The sequence below is a fragment of the Chiloscyllium plagiosum genome, chromosome 38, assembly GCF_004010195.1.
Source record: "Chiloscyllium plagiosum isolate BGI_BamShark_2017 chromosome 38, ASM401019v2, whole genome shotgun sequence".
Lineage (NCBI taxonomy): Eukaryota > Metazoa > Chordata > Chondrichthyes > Orectolobiformes > Hemiscylliidae > Chiloscyllium > Chiloscyllium plagiosum.
In genome coordinates, this window is record NC_057747.1 from 8,549,185 (window position 1) to 8,563,144 (window position 13,960).

Consider the following 13,960-nt stretch of genomic DNA (forward strand, 5'->3'; position numbering starts at 1 on the left):
CCACATCTGTCATCTGAAAGGATTCTGAGGGTTAGGATTTATGACCATCTAGAAGAGCATGGCTTGATTAAAGGCAGCTGAAACTTTATTGCTGGAACAGCACAGCAGGTCAGGCAGCATCTAGGGAACAGAAGATTCGACGTTCGGGCACATGCCCTTCTTTGATTAAAGGCAGTCAGCACGGCTTTGTGAGGGGCAGGGCATGCCTCACAAATATTTGGAGTTCTTTGAGGATGTTACTAGACAAGTTGAGGAGAGTCGAGCAGTGGATGTGGTGTATATGGACTTCAGCAAGACATTTGATAAGGTTCTCCATGGTAGGCTCATTCAGAAGGTCAGGAGGAATGGGATACAGGGAAATTTAGCTGTCTGGATACAGAATTGGCTGGTCGACAGAAGATGGCGAGTGGTAGTGGAAGGAAAATATTCTGCTGGGAAGTCAGTGGTGAGTGGTGTTCCACAGGGCTCTGTTCTTGGGCCTCTACTCTTTGTAATTTTTATTAATGACTTGGATGAGGAGATTGAAGGATGGGTTAACAAGTTTGCAGACGACAAAGGTGTCGTTGACAGTATAGAGGACTGTTGTAGGCTGCAACATGACATTGACAGGATGCAGAGATGGGCTGAGGGGTGGCAGATGGAGTTCAACCTGGATAGATGTGAATTTGAAAGTTGAGTACAGGATGATTCTTGGCAGTGTGGAGGAACAGCGGGATCTGGTGTGCAGGTACATAGATCCCTTAAAATTGCCACCCAGGTGTTGACTGAGCTCAGACTTTTTTCATTGGAAAAAAATGAAGGAGAGGGGACCTAATTGAGGTGTACAAGATAATCAGAGGCATAGATAGAGTTGATAGCCAGAAACTTTTTCCCCAGGGCAGAAATTGTTAACACAAGGGTCATGGTTTTAAGCTGTTGTTTGGTGGAAAATATAGAGGGGATGTCGGAGGTGGGTTCTTTACGCAGAGTTGAGAGAGCATGGAATGTGTTGCCAGCAGTTGTGGAAGAGGGGTCATTGGGGATATTTAAGAGACTGCTGGACATGCAAATGGTCACAGAAACTTGAGAGTTTGTACATTAGGTTTACCTCACATGAGGATCAATGGTCAGCACAACATGGGCTGAAGGGCCTGTTCTGTGCTGTACTGTTCTATATTCTCTATGTTCACACCCTTCTCCCTCCCCTACTAAAATAGGGCTCCTATTTAAAAAAAACAAACTTCTCATGTGGAGAAATGGGTAGAGACTGGACTGTCAAATCAATTGAAAGAGGGGAAGTCCCGGTTTTCATTTTCCAGAGCACTAGTTCTCATCAAGAGGGTATTGTTATGCCATCTGCTGAACTGGAGTGTTTCTGGCTAAGGAAGGTGGTCTGACACAGACAAACAGTTAACTCCCTATCAATAGCCTGGACTAAAACAGAGTCCAAGGTGTACAGCAAGACAAAACATTTACTGCTATAGGAGAGCAAGGTTCTGTCCAAATAAACATTACTGCACTGAAGCATTCGGTCACAGGACAGTTGTCACCAACTTGAAGTGTTGGCAAAGCTACTTGGGTGCCCATCAACAAGCTAGTCATTTTACAGCACACCCATATAAAACAAATATTGACATGGAAAAAAAAAAGACAGACTCAAAGCACAACAACATCAAACAGTTAAAATAAAGAAAGCAAGACCTACCCCTTACTGGAAAGGCCAACTGAAGGACCACTATCCAGAGTGCAGGACATGAAGTTAAAATGCAAGAGGGAAAGGAGCCAGGAAGCTGTGGTTAGGGAATGCTAACTTAGGTTCTAAAAGCCTGCATAGTGTAACAGAAAAGGCAAGATCAAGGAAATGTAAGGAGATCAAAGAGGGGAGAGACACAGCCGGAGCAGGAAGTGAACCAAGTCATGTTGCAAATGCAAGACAAGCCTGCAGATTGTCAATTCTGAAATATAGCATCTACTGACCACAGGAACAAGTTGGTCAATCTTTCCTTCACATGTCAGGTGGGATCATAGTTACCTTGAGAGCATCATGCAATTCCTTGGCATCGTAGCGTTCTGGAGGAAGGAGGAGGGCAACAATCAGGGATTCAAACTTCCCAGACAGCTCAGATTTCAAATCATCAATCAAGTCCTGTGGCAACAAACAATGGATTAGCAACATGAATTCAGAGCTGCCAAGTTATGAACAGCATTTCTGAAAAAGAATCTAAAGACATAGCAATTACATACCATAACTGCCCTAACTTTCTTTTGAAGATATGGTGTGGCTTATTTGCAGTGCAACAATCAAATTTCAAATAACCTGGAATTTCCACTATTGTACTCATGAAATAGGATATCCAAACCTTGGATGGCCTGAACATTGGCACTGATACACTTAACTAGATAAAGTAGCAAGGCTGCACTTTAGCTTGATGAATCAGTCAGGTTTGCATAACCACACACCAAGGGTGGACAAAGCTAGACTTTCATCACCTTTCACCAGATTTCCTTAACATCCAAAGGGAAGAGAATGGTGGAAAGTTTAACAAGAGCCAGGTCACTGCTTTGGTCTGTGACTGTGGCAGCCATTGAGAAAGCTATCTCTTGCAATATTAAGATCCAGGAAGCCACTGGCTTTATGGAAGTCATTAATTATCCATACATTGACCACTAGCATCATGTCAAACAGGTAAATCAGGCAAATGGATCACGCTGATGAATGCCTGTCCACCCATTCATTTCCCTCGCTTCAAACGCAGAGAAATTGGAGTATTTGAGCACAAAATTACAATTTGATTGCACTAGTGACATGGCAGATTTAGAAGGCAGTATACCAGACTAATCTGCCACATCTGATCAATGCCAATAACTTGGGAAATTCACTACACTTCATAGAAAGAGAGTGACCATATCCTTTGCCAGAGGCAAGCATTTCTCTCAGCTCAGAATGATGGGTATTAAACACTGACTTTTCTAGAGAGTCTAGAGTTAAGAAAAAGCTCAAATTGCTGGAGAAACTCAGCTAGTCTGGCAGCATCTAGAGAGCACAAACATTGCAGTAACCCTTTGGATCTGTTCTGAATCAGAAACATTAACTCTGCTTCTCTCCAAGATGCTGCCAGACCTGCTGAGTTTCTCCAGAAATCTCTGTTGCAGATTTCCAGTTCTTTGGTTTATTTTCCCCTCAGTTAATAGAGAAGGCTAATAAAAAAGGTTAGAGATGAGGAGCGATATCAAAGGAATCTGAACAAAGACAAGATTTTAGGAAGTGAGGCACTAAGATGACAGGATAGGTCATTGTGTACAGCAGAAATGAGTGATCAGGACTTGAGTTAATGTATGGGTTGAGTTTTTGATGAGCAATGAAAGGTTGAAGAAAGGAGGCAGCTCTGGAGAGTAGCCATCTCCAGGCTGAACATTGCTAACCAGACTTGACAGTTGGGAGAGTACAAATAAGGCAAGTGCAACTCATTTTGACTTCAGGGGCACCAGACAGTTTAGCACAATCCTGCTGTGTGACAATACCCACAAATGGGATGATGGGGGTGGGTGAGAATGAAGGGGAGGGAGTGTGGAACCTGATCAGTCCAGAAAGTCAAGGTAGATGACACAGGAGACCAAACGTGAAGACGACAAGTACTTGGCCCCCCCATACACACGTTTGCAAATTCCATTAGTGGAATCAGCAAACAGATAATCAATACAGTTAGCTATGACTTACTTTTCCAACTACAGTTTTATAGGCACGAATGATCTGCTGCCTTTGATTGTTACTTCGCTGAGCCAGTATATCCAATATGACATCCTCATCAGTTCCTGTAAAATAAGGCCAGTCTTTATTTGCAAGTGTATTACACAGAGGGGAAAAAAACCACATTCCCAAGAGATTAAGTGGACAAGCTAAATCTCAATGGGATTTTGTAATCAGACCCTTCGAGAGCAGAACAGCTGGATAAGTCGGCAACAGCTATTGGTCAATCATTTCAGGCTACATATATTGCAAGAGTTCCTCAGGGTACTGTCCTAGACTCCAGCAACTACTATTGCTTGAATGACTGAGGGATTTCCATTAACTAGGAATTGGATGAGCCATAATGACTGCAGATACAAGAACAGGGTCAGAGGTTAGCAACTCAGTCTCATTGCCCATATTCCAGCCCACCATCTAGAAGGCATAAGTGATGGAATACTTCCTACTTGCTGGCTTAGTGTAGCTCCAAAACCACTCAATCAGCTCAACTCTTCAGAAAGAAACTAGTCCACATGATTGGCACCACATCCATTGTCTTCAATAGGGTCTCCCTCCAACAGTGTAAACTGCCGCTCAGTAGCAGCAATATCTACAAGATGCATTGCAGAAATTCACCAAGGTTCTTAGACAAGATCTTCCAACACCATCCAGAAGGACAAGGGTAGTAAAATACCCAAGAACACCACCAGCCTCCAAGCCACATGCTTATCCTGGAGGAATACCGATAGTGAAACTGCCATTCCTTCCCTGGGTCAAAGACCTTGACATGACATTCAACAGCATGGTCTCCCCACACTAAGGGCTGTAGTGGTCTAAGAGGAGAAAGTGAGGTCTGCTCCAACACCATCCAGAAGGACAAGGGTAGTAAAATACCCAAGACCACCACCAGCCTCCAAGCCACATGCTTATCCTGGAGGAATACCGATAGTGAAACTGCCATTCCTTCACTGGGTCAAAGACCTTGACATGACATTCAACAGCATTGTCTCCCCACACTAAGGGCTGTAGTGGTCTAAGAACATTAGGAGCAAAACAGGCCATTTGGTCCCTCAGGTCTATTCCACCATTGCACTCCCAAAACTATTTTAGCTCCAATTAGCCCTGTACTCAGTCTTTTTTTAAAAAGTCTGTCTACTGCCTGGAGTCAGTTTGAAAGTGAACCTTAATTTCTCATCTGCCTTAAAACACTTAAGTCACCTTTTGCAACAGGGCCTTCCAAGAGGAAATAAAAGTTTTTCACATCCATCTTGTCATGACCATTCATGGTCTTAAGCACTTGAATCTAGTCACTCAAACTCCAGTGAAAGCAAACTTGGCCTGTCACAGATCAGAATCCTTCCAATGTGGAAGCAGACATTTAGCCCATCAAGTCTACACCAACCCTCTGAAAGGCATCCCTCTCAAACTAACACCCCACATGGATGGCCAACTTATACAAAATTTCCTCATTCCATGTCTCCAGATGAGTTTATATCTTGGCTTAGATAAAGTCAAAACTACATACAATATTGAAATGTAGTCTCACCCTCTAGGGCTGAAGCCAACATTTTAAATTCCTCACAAATAGCATCCCACCTGTCATCTTGATGAGATGTTGCACCTTACACACTAACTTTGACTCATGCACTAACACCTAGATCACCTGCACACTGGATTTCCACATTCATACCCTGTTTAACACTTGGTTTGTTCCATTGAAAAAAAGTGGATGGAGGAGGGGAAACTCAGCATGTCTGGCAGCATATGTAGACAGAAGCAGAGGGGTATAGAACCTAGTAGGGCTGTTTAAAGAATGATAATGGGACTTAAACTTTAATTCTCTCTACAGATGCTGCCAGACCTGCAGAGTGTCTCCAGCATTTGGAATATTTTGCCTTTGTTGCTGCCAAAGGCAGCTAGACAGCAGACCATTTTCTATAGCCATAAATGCCAGCTTAGCCAATTCCACATGAAGTATCTCCAATGCATTCAGGACCTCAAGTAAAAAAAAAGTGTTAAATTAGGAACATTTAACTGAAAACTATCTGAACACATTTTAGTCAGAAGGCACTAATAATGAAAGTTTTGCCCCAGAGTCATTGGAACAAGGGCTCTGAAATTACAACAAATTACTTGCAGAGAAAACCAGTAGTGTTCTGGAAAAAACAAATTTACTCAATCTTTAGGGACCAAATCAGCCTCTTGGATTAGTAACAGGTTACAAATTGGAACACTTGTTTTGTTTTTCCCCTCATGTTAAAATATCCAGAAAGGACTGATGGGAGGGGTGCTAGAACAGCATGCCTGATGGGATGGAAATATGCCATATGTTGGCCAAGAATCTGTGCATGCCCTGTGAAAGCACTAATGTTATGCAGTGATTCTTGAGCAAGAGTATTAGCAGAAGATTCCATACCAGGAGGAGGAGAGACAAGCAAATGATTAGAGCACAAGGTGTGGGAGGGGTGGTGGCAGTGTGACATTTGTTAGAGATGCTCTTCATCACACCACAACTGCAGAATTAGTCAATTCCACAAGAACAAGTTATTTTGCATCATTATATATTAACACACTAATTCAGTGCTTTACTTAAGCAGAGTGTAGTTGTACCCTTGAAGGGAGGAGTTAAAGATGGGAATATAATTTAATGACAAACATCAAATCCAAACAGACTTTTCCCAATTTTAAACGAAGTATTTGGAGATGCAATAAATTATAGATTAGCTCTTGACAATGTAATTGCCAATGGTTGAACAATGTGCCAAACCCTACATGGAGGGACCATTGAGGTTTTAATCCACAAGCCTAGACAAATTACTGAACCTAGGCAAGGCAGTAGCAAGAGGTTACTGTTTTGACATTTTAGATTTGGGAAGTTGAATAAAAACAATTCAGATTGGTTTTTAGCTTCCAGCCAGCATCTACCCCCACCCACCATCCCAGCAAACATTTTAAAATTTGATGGCTTGCTCACATTTAGGATGCTTACTTACTCAGAATGGCACCCAAGGGTGAATACCTCAATGAAGGAAAGAAAAAAAAAAAAACTACTGACAAGAATCATGAAAGGTCTGGGCAAAATGCTTCCATTTGTGGGACTGCTCAAAGCCAGCAACACAACAATAAAACCCCAAATGAACCAAGATGATTGAAGTAATGGCCATTCTAGTGGGACTGTAGACATGGGTGTTTATACTGGGGAAGTTAACCAATACAAGTGTAAGAGGTCATGCTAACTGAGGGAAAGATGAAGTAAACAAAGAGGGGATGCCATAGAGGATAGATATGAGCAGTCTCTTTACCAAATCCTTTCATAGCTTTGTGAAGCACCTCAGCATCTTGGCTGGCATCAAAATCTGGATAGTCACAGACTGTACCACTGGTCCTTCCCTAGAAAGAGAAAAGTCATTTAATATCCCATAGGGTTTTGTAATTCTATATGCATTTCACAAAGTGGATTAAACCATGATGGGTGGGGAAGCTTGGGGGCTACATCAACACTTCAGTGATGGCAGTAGGAGGTTCATTAAACACCCTACTTGTCAAGGCACTCATTTGAGGAAGGTCATGTTAGGAATGGTTATGGCAGACCCAGCACCTGTTTGGTGGAGTGAAAACAGGTGAGTAATGTTAATGATTGCATGGACATGGAGAGATAGATCAGGGTTTGGTGATAGACCTGTTGCACTGCAGGAGTTGCACTAAAGTTAGGGAGACCAATTACACCTAACTACAGCCTCCATGAAAAAACAATTTTAAAGAGGTGTTCTTCACACTAAGGTTAGTATTTATTGCTTTTGACAAAAAAAGCAATAGTGGGGTGAATCACCTTGAATTCCTATGTCCATGCAGCCATTGATAGAGCACCACACTGAAGAATCAGCACAATTAGGTACACCTCACTGACTGGAATTTAAAAAAATCTCTACAATATGGAAACAGGCCATTCAGCCCAGCAGATCTACACCAAATCTCTAAACAGCATCCCATGCAGACTCATCCCTCTACCCTATCACAATAATCCTGCATTTCAGGTGGCTAATCCACCTAGCCTGCACATCCCTGAACATGTTGGCAATTTATCATTGCAAGTGAGTTGGCACATCTTTGGACTGTGGGAGGAAGCCCACACTGCCGTGGGGAAACTCCACAGTCACCTGGGGCTATAATTGAACTCTGTCCCTGGTAGTGAGAGGCAGAAATGCTAACCATTGAGCCCTTGCAGATGGCGAGAGAACCCAGGGAGAAAAATAAGCAAAGTGATTGCTGTTGATAGTAAGCCAGGACAGGAATCTAAGGGTAATAATACGGGCAGTATTGTTAAAAGTGGTTTGTCTGAACTGAAAGCAACCCATTACGTGGCAGGACCTGGGATATGGGGGCTGAGTAGCAGACATGAAAGTGTGGGGGCATGTTCTGAAATTGTTAGAGTCCTGAAGGTTATAGATCCCCATGAGACCAAGCAGGCTCTGTTTTTGCAGCTTGTACTCTAGTTGGCTTAAGACAGAAATGTTAGCTAGGGAGCATGTCAAAGTGGCAGGCAACCAGGAGCTCTTTTACACAACACTAACTGCTCTTCTCCCCAAGGTAGAAAAAAAAGTTAGAAATTGGAGTGGCAAACACAGTAACTAGACGAAGTGTAAGAAACCACTTTCATCTGGAAGGTGTCTGGGACGTGCATTCTTGACAAATGCAATGCAGCCAGTTCCCTTTGCCAAGCCAGCCTTTCCCTTGCAAAAATATCATTTTAGGCTCAGCCTGCAAGCTCTCTTCTGATAAAGAATGATCATATCACATTGCTGTGGAAGGAACCCAAAAAGGTCCAGGTTCAAATTCAGTGATGTACCAAAAGTGCCACAACAAATCTGAACAGTTGAGTGAAAAAAAATTGGAACCGGTTTGCACTACACAGATTGGGCATCCAAATAAATTCAAAAAAGAAATAATTAGTTTTGCAGTTATTTTTAGTCATCCTTTGGTTCTGACCCTTCCACCAAAAATCAGTAATTTTTTAAATAATCAATCATTTCCTCATGGAGGTGGTGGTGGTGGGGGAGGGGAAAGATTTCTGAAAGCTTTCCACGTGACACTGCCTTCCATCCCCCACAATCATTGTTCATTCTCTACAGCAATGAAGAGCGCCCCCCGCCAAAAAAACACGACTAGAACTGGACTGCATCCTATTCTAAATGCACTACTAGTATTTCCTTACTTCTGTCCTGGATCAACACATTTACATAGTGCAGAGTACCAGCTTAGAAAAATTGAATACATCACTTCCTTACATGGCTGGTGTTTGCATAGATTTACTTGAGCAAATTAGAATTTTGCTTCTGGACTGTGTGCAAAACATTGGTCGCTAAAATTAACTCTTGCAGCCAGATGTTATTAGCAAGTCTTAGGCCAGCACTACCCCATGGTCAGATCTTGGGGATGTTATAATTTAGCAGAATTAGATCTAAAGGCCAATCTGGGAATTTAGTTTAAGATACTAAAGTGAACATGAATTTACCACCCGATTATCCATGGGAAAGAAAAGGGTGAAGTGTGTAGAGTGGTTTGAGATTAGTACTTTCCAAGCGGAGGTGGTATATAGCTTTTATAGCTACTATGGAGTTACTGCATGTTAGCGCTGTGTAAACATATCAAAGGGTCTCGGAGAGAGGCTACACACATCTATTTCTTCATTGTGAAGGCAGACAGGGTCACAGTAGTGGGTGGGGTTCAGTGCAGAGATCAGGAACAAGCGACGTCCGATCAGAATCTCACATCACACTGACCTTGCAGGGATTAAGCCGCAGGGAAAAAAAAGTCTTAAAACGCTGACAGATCAGCGATGAGAAATCCCTGCGTTTGACTGAAGTGACAGTCGCCACTATGATTTGTCAGACGCAGGCAAGACAACTTGCAGTCGGGTCAAGAATCATTACTTCACAGACTCCATTCAGAGTCCCTGCCACACCCATCCTCAGCAGTTCCAACTTCCCCCTGATTCAGTGCCTTGTGATGCAGCTACAACCCATACCATGAATCACAAGACACCCACTCCAACACCACAGGGGAAAAAAGCTTAGCTAATCGAGGATGGTTCAACTCGAAAAATAAAGCAATTCCAGCTGAATGCTTTTTCTTTGAAAAAAGTTTGTGCCAACCTTAATTTCAGCAGTTAGATTACGCCAGTTTCTTTAATTCCAAGCAGCAAACAGTTATAATGCTCATTACATGACAATTCCCCGCAAAAAACTTAGAACACTTTAGATTGTCAAAGTTGTGACCACTATAGTTTCCTTCCCATTTGTTACTATGCATGAGCAAAATGTCTTGAATTTAAAAAAAAGGACTGTGTCTTGGTCAAAGTCACCAAGACCAAAACATCTTGGCTATTCATTTTTACTATGCACCACATGATTTTGTGGATTGCCATAAAGAGGTTATCCCTGCCTGACACTGCAGGGAAATTAGTCCTCGTCGTGTCATCCAACTCAGACATTGCTCCAACACAAACTACATCTGCACACAAGTCCACATCATTGATTTAAGATCTCTCCACTGCTGTTTCACATCCCTCCCAAATCACTACCTTCTTCCAAAGGAAAGACCATGAAGGTCATGAGACCTGAATACTAACTGATTTCTCTCCACTAATGTTGCCAGACCTGCTGAGCTTTTCCAGCTATTTTGTTTTATTTACAGCATCTGCAGTTCAGTTTAAATTCATAATCTTCTTCCAACTTTTTCATCTAACCTTCCCTCCAGAACTACACAATGGCAATGTGATTGGAGTGCTGAATGAGCACCTGATACCATAAAAATTCTGAACAGAGGCCAGTCAAAGGGAGGGTTGCACTGCCAATCATAACTGATAAATGAAACAAACTATGTAGCATGGTCCAAACAATATGGAGAGAGTGTGACCATCTCAGCCAATGGCATTAAATTCCTCACTTATCAACATTGGGGAGGGGAAGGAGTGGTAGGCACATAGTGATTAAATGAATGGTGATGCCTTAACACTCAGCTCTGAAGCAGGCGAGACAGGTCTCCTGTCCCAAAGGCAGAAACACTGCCACAAGAACCCACACATCTAACTTGAAGACATATCACTGTCGAGACTGGTGGAAAATCCTCAGCCCGTCTAAAATATCTGCAAATACACAGACATGTTGCTAATCACCTCAAATACCAGTTAGGATGGGCTACAAATGCTGGCTTTGCTGAAAGCACCCATTCTCAGTAAAGTATGAAAAGGGCACCTTTCATACACTTTAGGACATGCCATATATTTAAGGGATATTTTTGTTCATTTGTCTTGCCCTCCATACAATTCAAGTACTGTTAGGGAGCTCTCTTTACAGCACTAACTCTCCTGCATTTATTGGCACATCTATACAGTTGTCTAGACAACACTGAAGCAGTTTACAAACTGCTCAGTTCCATAAACCAAGGTAATGATCGGGTATCATTTGGTAGTAATTGTTTGAGAACAGACCTTCCTACAAAACAGAGGAGTAAGGTTTGCAGAAAGCTTGGAGTACTTAAAACTACAGCAGCAGAAACTTGTGGTAAGAGTAATTACAATAAGGCCACTTCAGGAGAACACTCCAGGGAAATGCAACTTCAACCTAGACATTTTGATCCAGAGGTAGGGACATTAGAGGGATATTGTTGTGTAGTATTAAAGTTGAGAGAACTTAAAGTCAGGCTGGAGCTGGTGGCAGTATTAACAAGTGCAAGTTAGTGGTCTTTCAGTCTGTTGGTTAGATGTCATTTTAATAGCAAAACATCCAAATATGCTATGACAGTAAAACTTGAACCTGGACTTTCAAGACCAGAGGTAAACAGTACCACAAAAACCCTTCAGTGAGTTGGAGAGATATTTCCAAAAAAAAAGTCAACCTGCTTAGATGTTTATGACACCCAGGCTCAAAGGTAGGGAGACTACCACAGAGCCACATGAGCCCCCAGCTCAATTAGTTGGCTACCTAATTGAACAGCTGGTTGTCAACTAGTTCAAACCAATCCCTCAGACAATAACTGCAACTTCCTTATTCCAGTGGAAAATTGAAGCCAATTCAGTTCATTTAATAACCTTGTTTGCACAGCTTTCCAGCCTATCACCTCAACCCAATAACGGCCCAAACCCATCCATTTATGAAGGTTAGCTGTTCCAGTTGTAGAGTCAAGGCTATTCGCACATTCGCATTAAGACCCAAATGCGAAATCAATTAAGAGTAATAGGATTGCCTATTCAGCAACATTGTGGCTTAGACCATAGAAAGATCTGAAAAAAAAAGGGAAAGACTTCCAACTCTAAGAATATTGTAGAAACTAGTTTCTGCATTCAAGCCTATAATTGGTAGTATAATCAACTGCATTTAGACACCTTGCCTATTTGCTACAACACCCAGGATTGGAAACTTGTTGACTTTCCCTTATCGAAGGCTAACAGGATATTAAATTAACGCAACATCTCACAGTGAAGGTGTTCTGTTCTAAGATTAGAAGCTAGTAACATTTTGTTAGAATCAGCATTATACTTAGTCAATTGTCAAAAAACGCTGACTTGGAAACAAAAGTATCCTTTTAACTAAGGAGATTAACGTGTGATAGAGATATTACAACACTGCTGAGTGTGTGGTACTATACCTGAAGGGCTTTTGCCCGAAACGTCGATTTTACTGCTCCTTGGACACTGCCTGAACTGCTGTACTCTTCCAGCACCATTAATCCGTACTCCCTAACCTCCTACACATTTTCTCCAGATGAAAAAAAGTCACCGTGCGTATTTAGAGCAAGAAAATCAGTGCAGACTGTTCAGATTACACCGAAGCTGCCTTCTTGACAAATTTATTACAGTTTCTACTTACCACGCCTTTGGCTGCCATGGTTCACTCGAAAAAAATCTGTTTAAAAAAAGCACACGATTTAATGTAGCTTTTTCAGTCTTCTTGAAGTACTTCAATATGTTTTAATGAACAAAATATTAAATCATTTCAAAACATAGACAAACCTGCTTCAAGGGCGGCTATGGAAAAAAACTAAACTGTGTAGCTCATTAAAGAAAACACACCATCAAAGGCCTGCCTTTTCTCGAGGGAAAGCTGCTTAGGGATTGGTTGAGAGTTTGGCAATCTATTTAAATACATTTATCCTGTAAGGGAAGATGGCCTATGAGAAGCTACTAACGCCAAGCTATTGTGGAGGCACATAAAACCAGTACCGAACTCCTGTTGTTATTGCCAAATGAATCCAGTCTCTCAGGCAAGGGTTTCCCTGGGACTGGCTCTCACTGGCACAGAGCCTAAAATGACATCCGCCAATTCTGAAATGGGTACAATCTTCCAAATTGCAAGGCATAGCAAGAACTGACAGCGAAAATAGGAACTGCTTATGCTCAATACTAAAATTATAATTAAAGTCCCCATAGTGTCAGAAGCTCCTCTCTCACTCGAGACTGGTGACGGTTTAACCTCACGTCTCAGGTGAGGTCGGGAAAATGAGACCTCCGTGGGGTCCAGCCAACTGAGCTAGCAGATGCAGAGTGGTGCCAACAGCATGGGTTCAATGCCAGCTGGATGTGGTCAGCACTGGCGTCCTCGAGACCCTGCAGGAGGAGGAGAGGGTGGTTCGCTGAGCAGGCTGTCAAAGTCATTTGAATTTTCCAACAAGCACCAAGATGTTGCTGGTCTGGTGGTGAGAAGGGCACCATCTGTCAGAAGTCACAAAGATGTGCAGGTTAGGTGAATTGACCATGCTAAATTACCCGTAGTGTTAGGTTAGGGGTAAATGTCGGGGTATGGGTGGGTTGCGCTTCGGCGGGTCGGTGTGGACTTGTTGGGCCGAAGGGCCTGTTTCCACACTGTAATGTAATGTAATCTAATGTAATCCTTCCTGTACACCCAGTTGGTCTGTGCGACCACCCAATGCCCTCATTGTGGAGTAGGGAGGTTTGGTTCAGACTGTCACATATCTCCTGCTGGAATGTGCTTTTGCAAAGGGAGGCTGGAGAAAGATGCAGTGGTTTGTATTGAGGTTCAACCCAAGCAGCTCTGTGACACAGGAGTCCGTGCTCTATGGTCTGGTGGCCGGGACACACACCGAGACAAACATCGACTGCACCTGGAGGACCATCAACTCAGTGAAAGCTGTTCTCTGGTCAGCCTGAAGTTGTTGGTCTTCTAGAGCAAGGTGTTGACCCTGACTGTATGTTGCAGCCTGGCATAGTCCAAGCTCCAGGACTATGTGCTGAGGGAT

The 13,960-nt window shown here is 42.6% G+C and overlaps 1 protein-coding gene across 1 annotated transcript in view; it reads right to left on the reverse strand.

Annotated features, from left to right (window-relative positions):
- Nucleotides 1–12,821, reverse strand: part of LOC122541792 (annexin A5-like) — a 27,734-nt gene extending 14,913 nt beyond the window's left edge. Inside the window, exons 1-5 of the mRNA XM_043678775.1 lie at nucleotides 12,717–12,821; nucleotides 12,574–12,609; nucleotides 7,009–7,096; nucleotides 3,698–3,792; nucleotides 2,012–2,125 (exon numbers count right to left, since the gene is read on the reverse strand). Coding sequence (XP_043534710.1) covers nucleotides 2,012–2,125; nucleotides 3,698–3,792; nucleotides 7,009–7,096; nucleotides 12,574–12,591 — 315 coding nt within the window. The 5' untranslated portion in view covers nucleotides 12,592–12,609; nucleotides 12,717–12,821. The remainder of the gene's footprint in view (nucleotides 1–2,011; nucleotides 2,126–3,697; nucleotides 3,793–7,008; nucleotides 7,097–12,573; nucleotides 12,610–12,716) is intronic.
- Nucleotides 12,822–13,960: the final 1,139 nt, after the last annotated feature.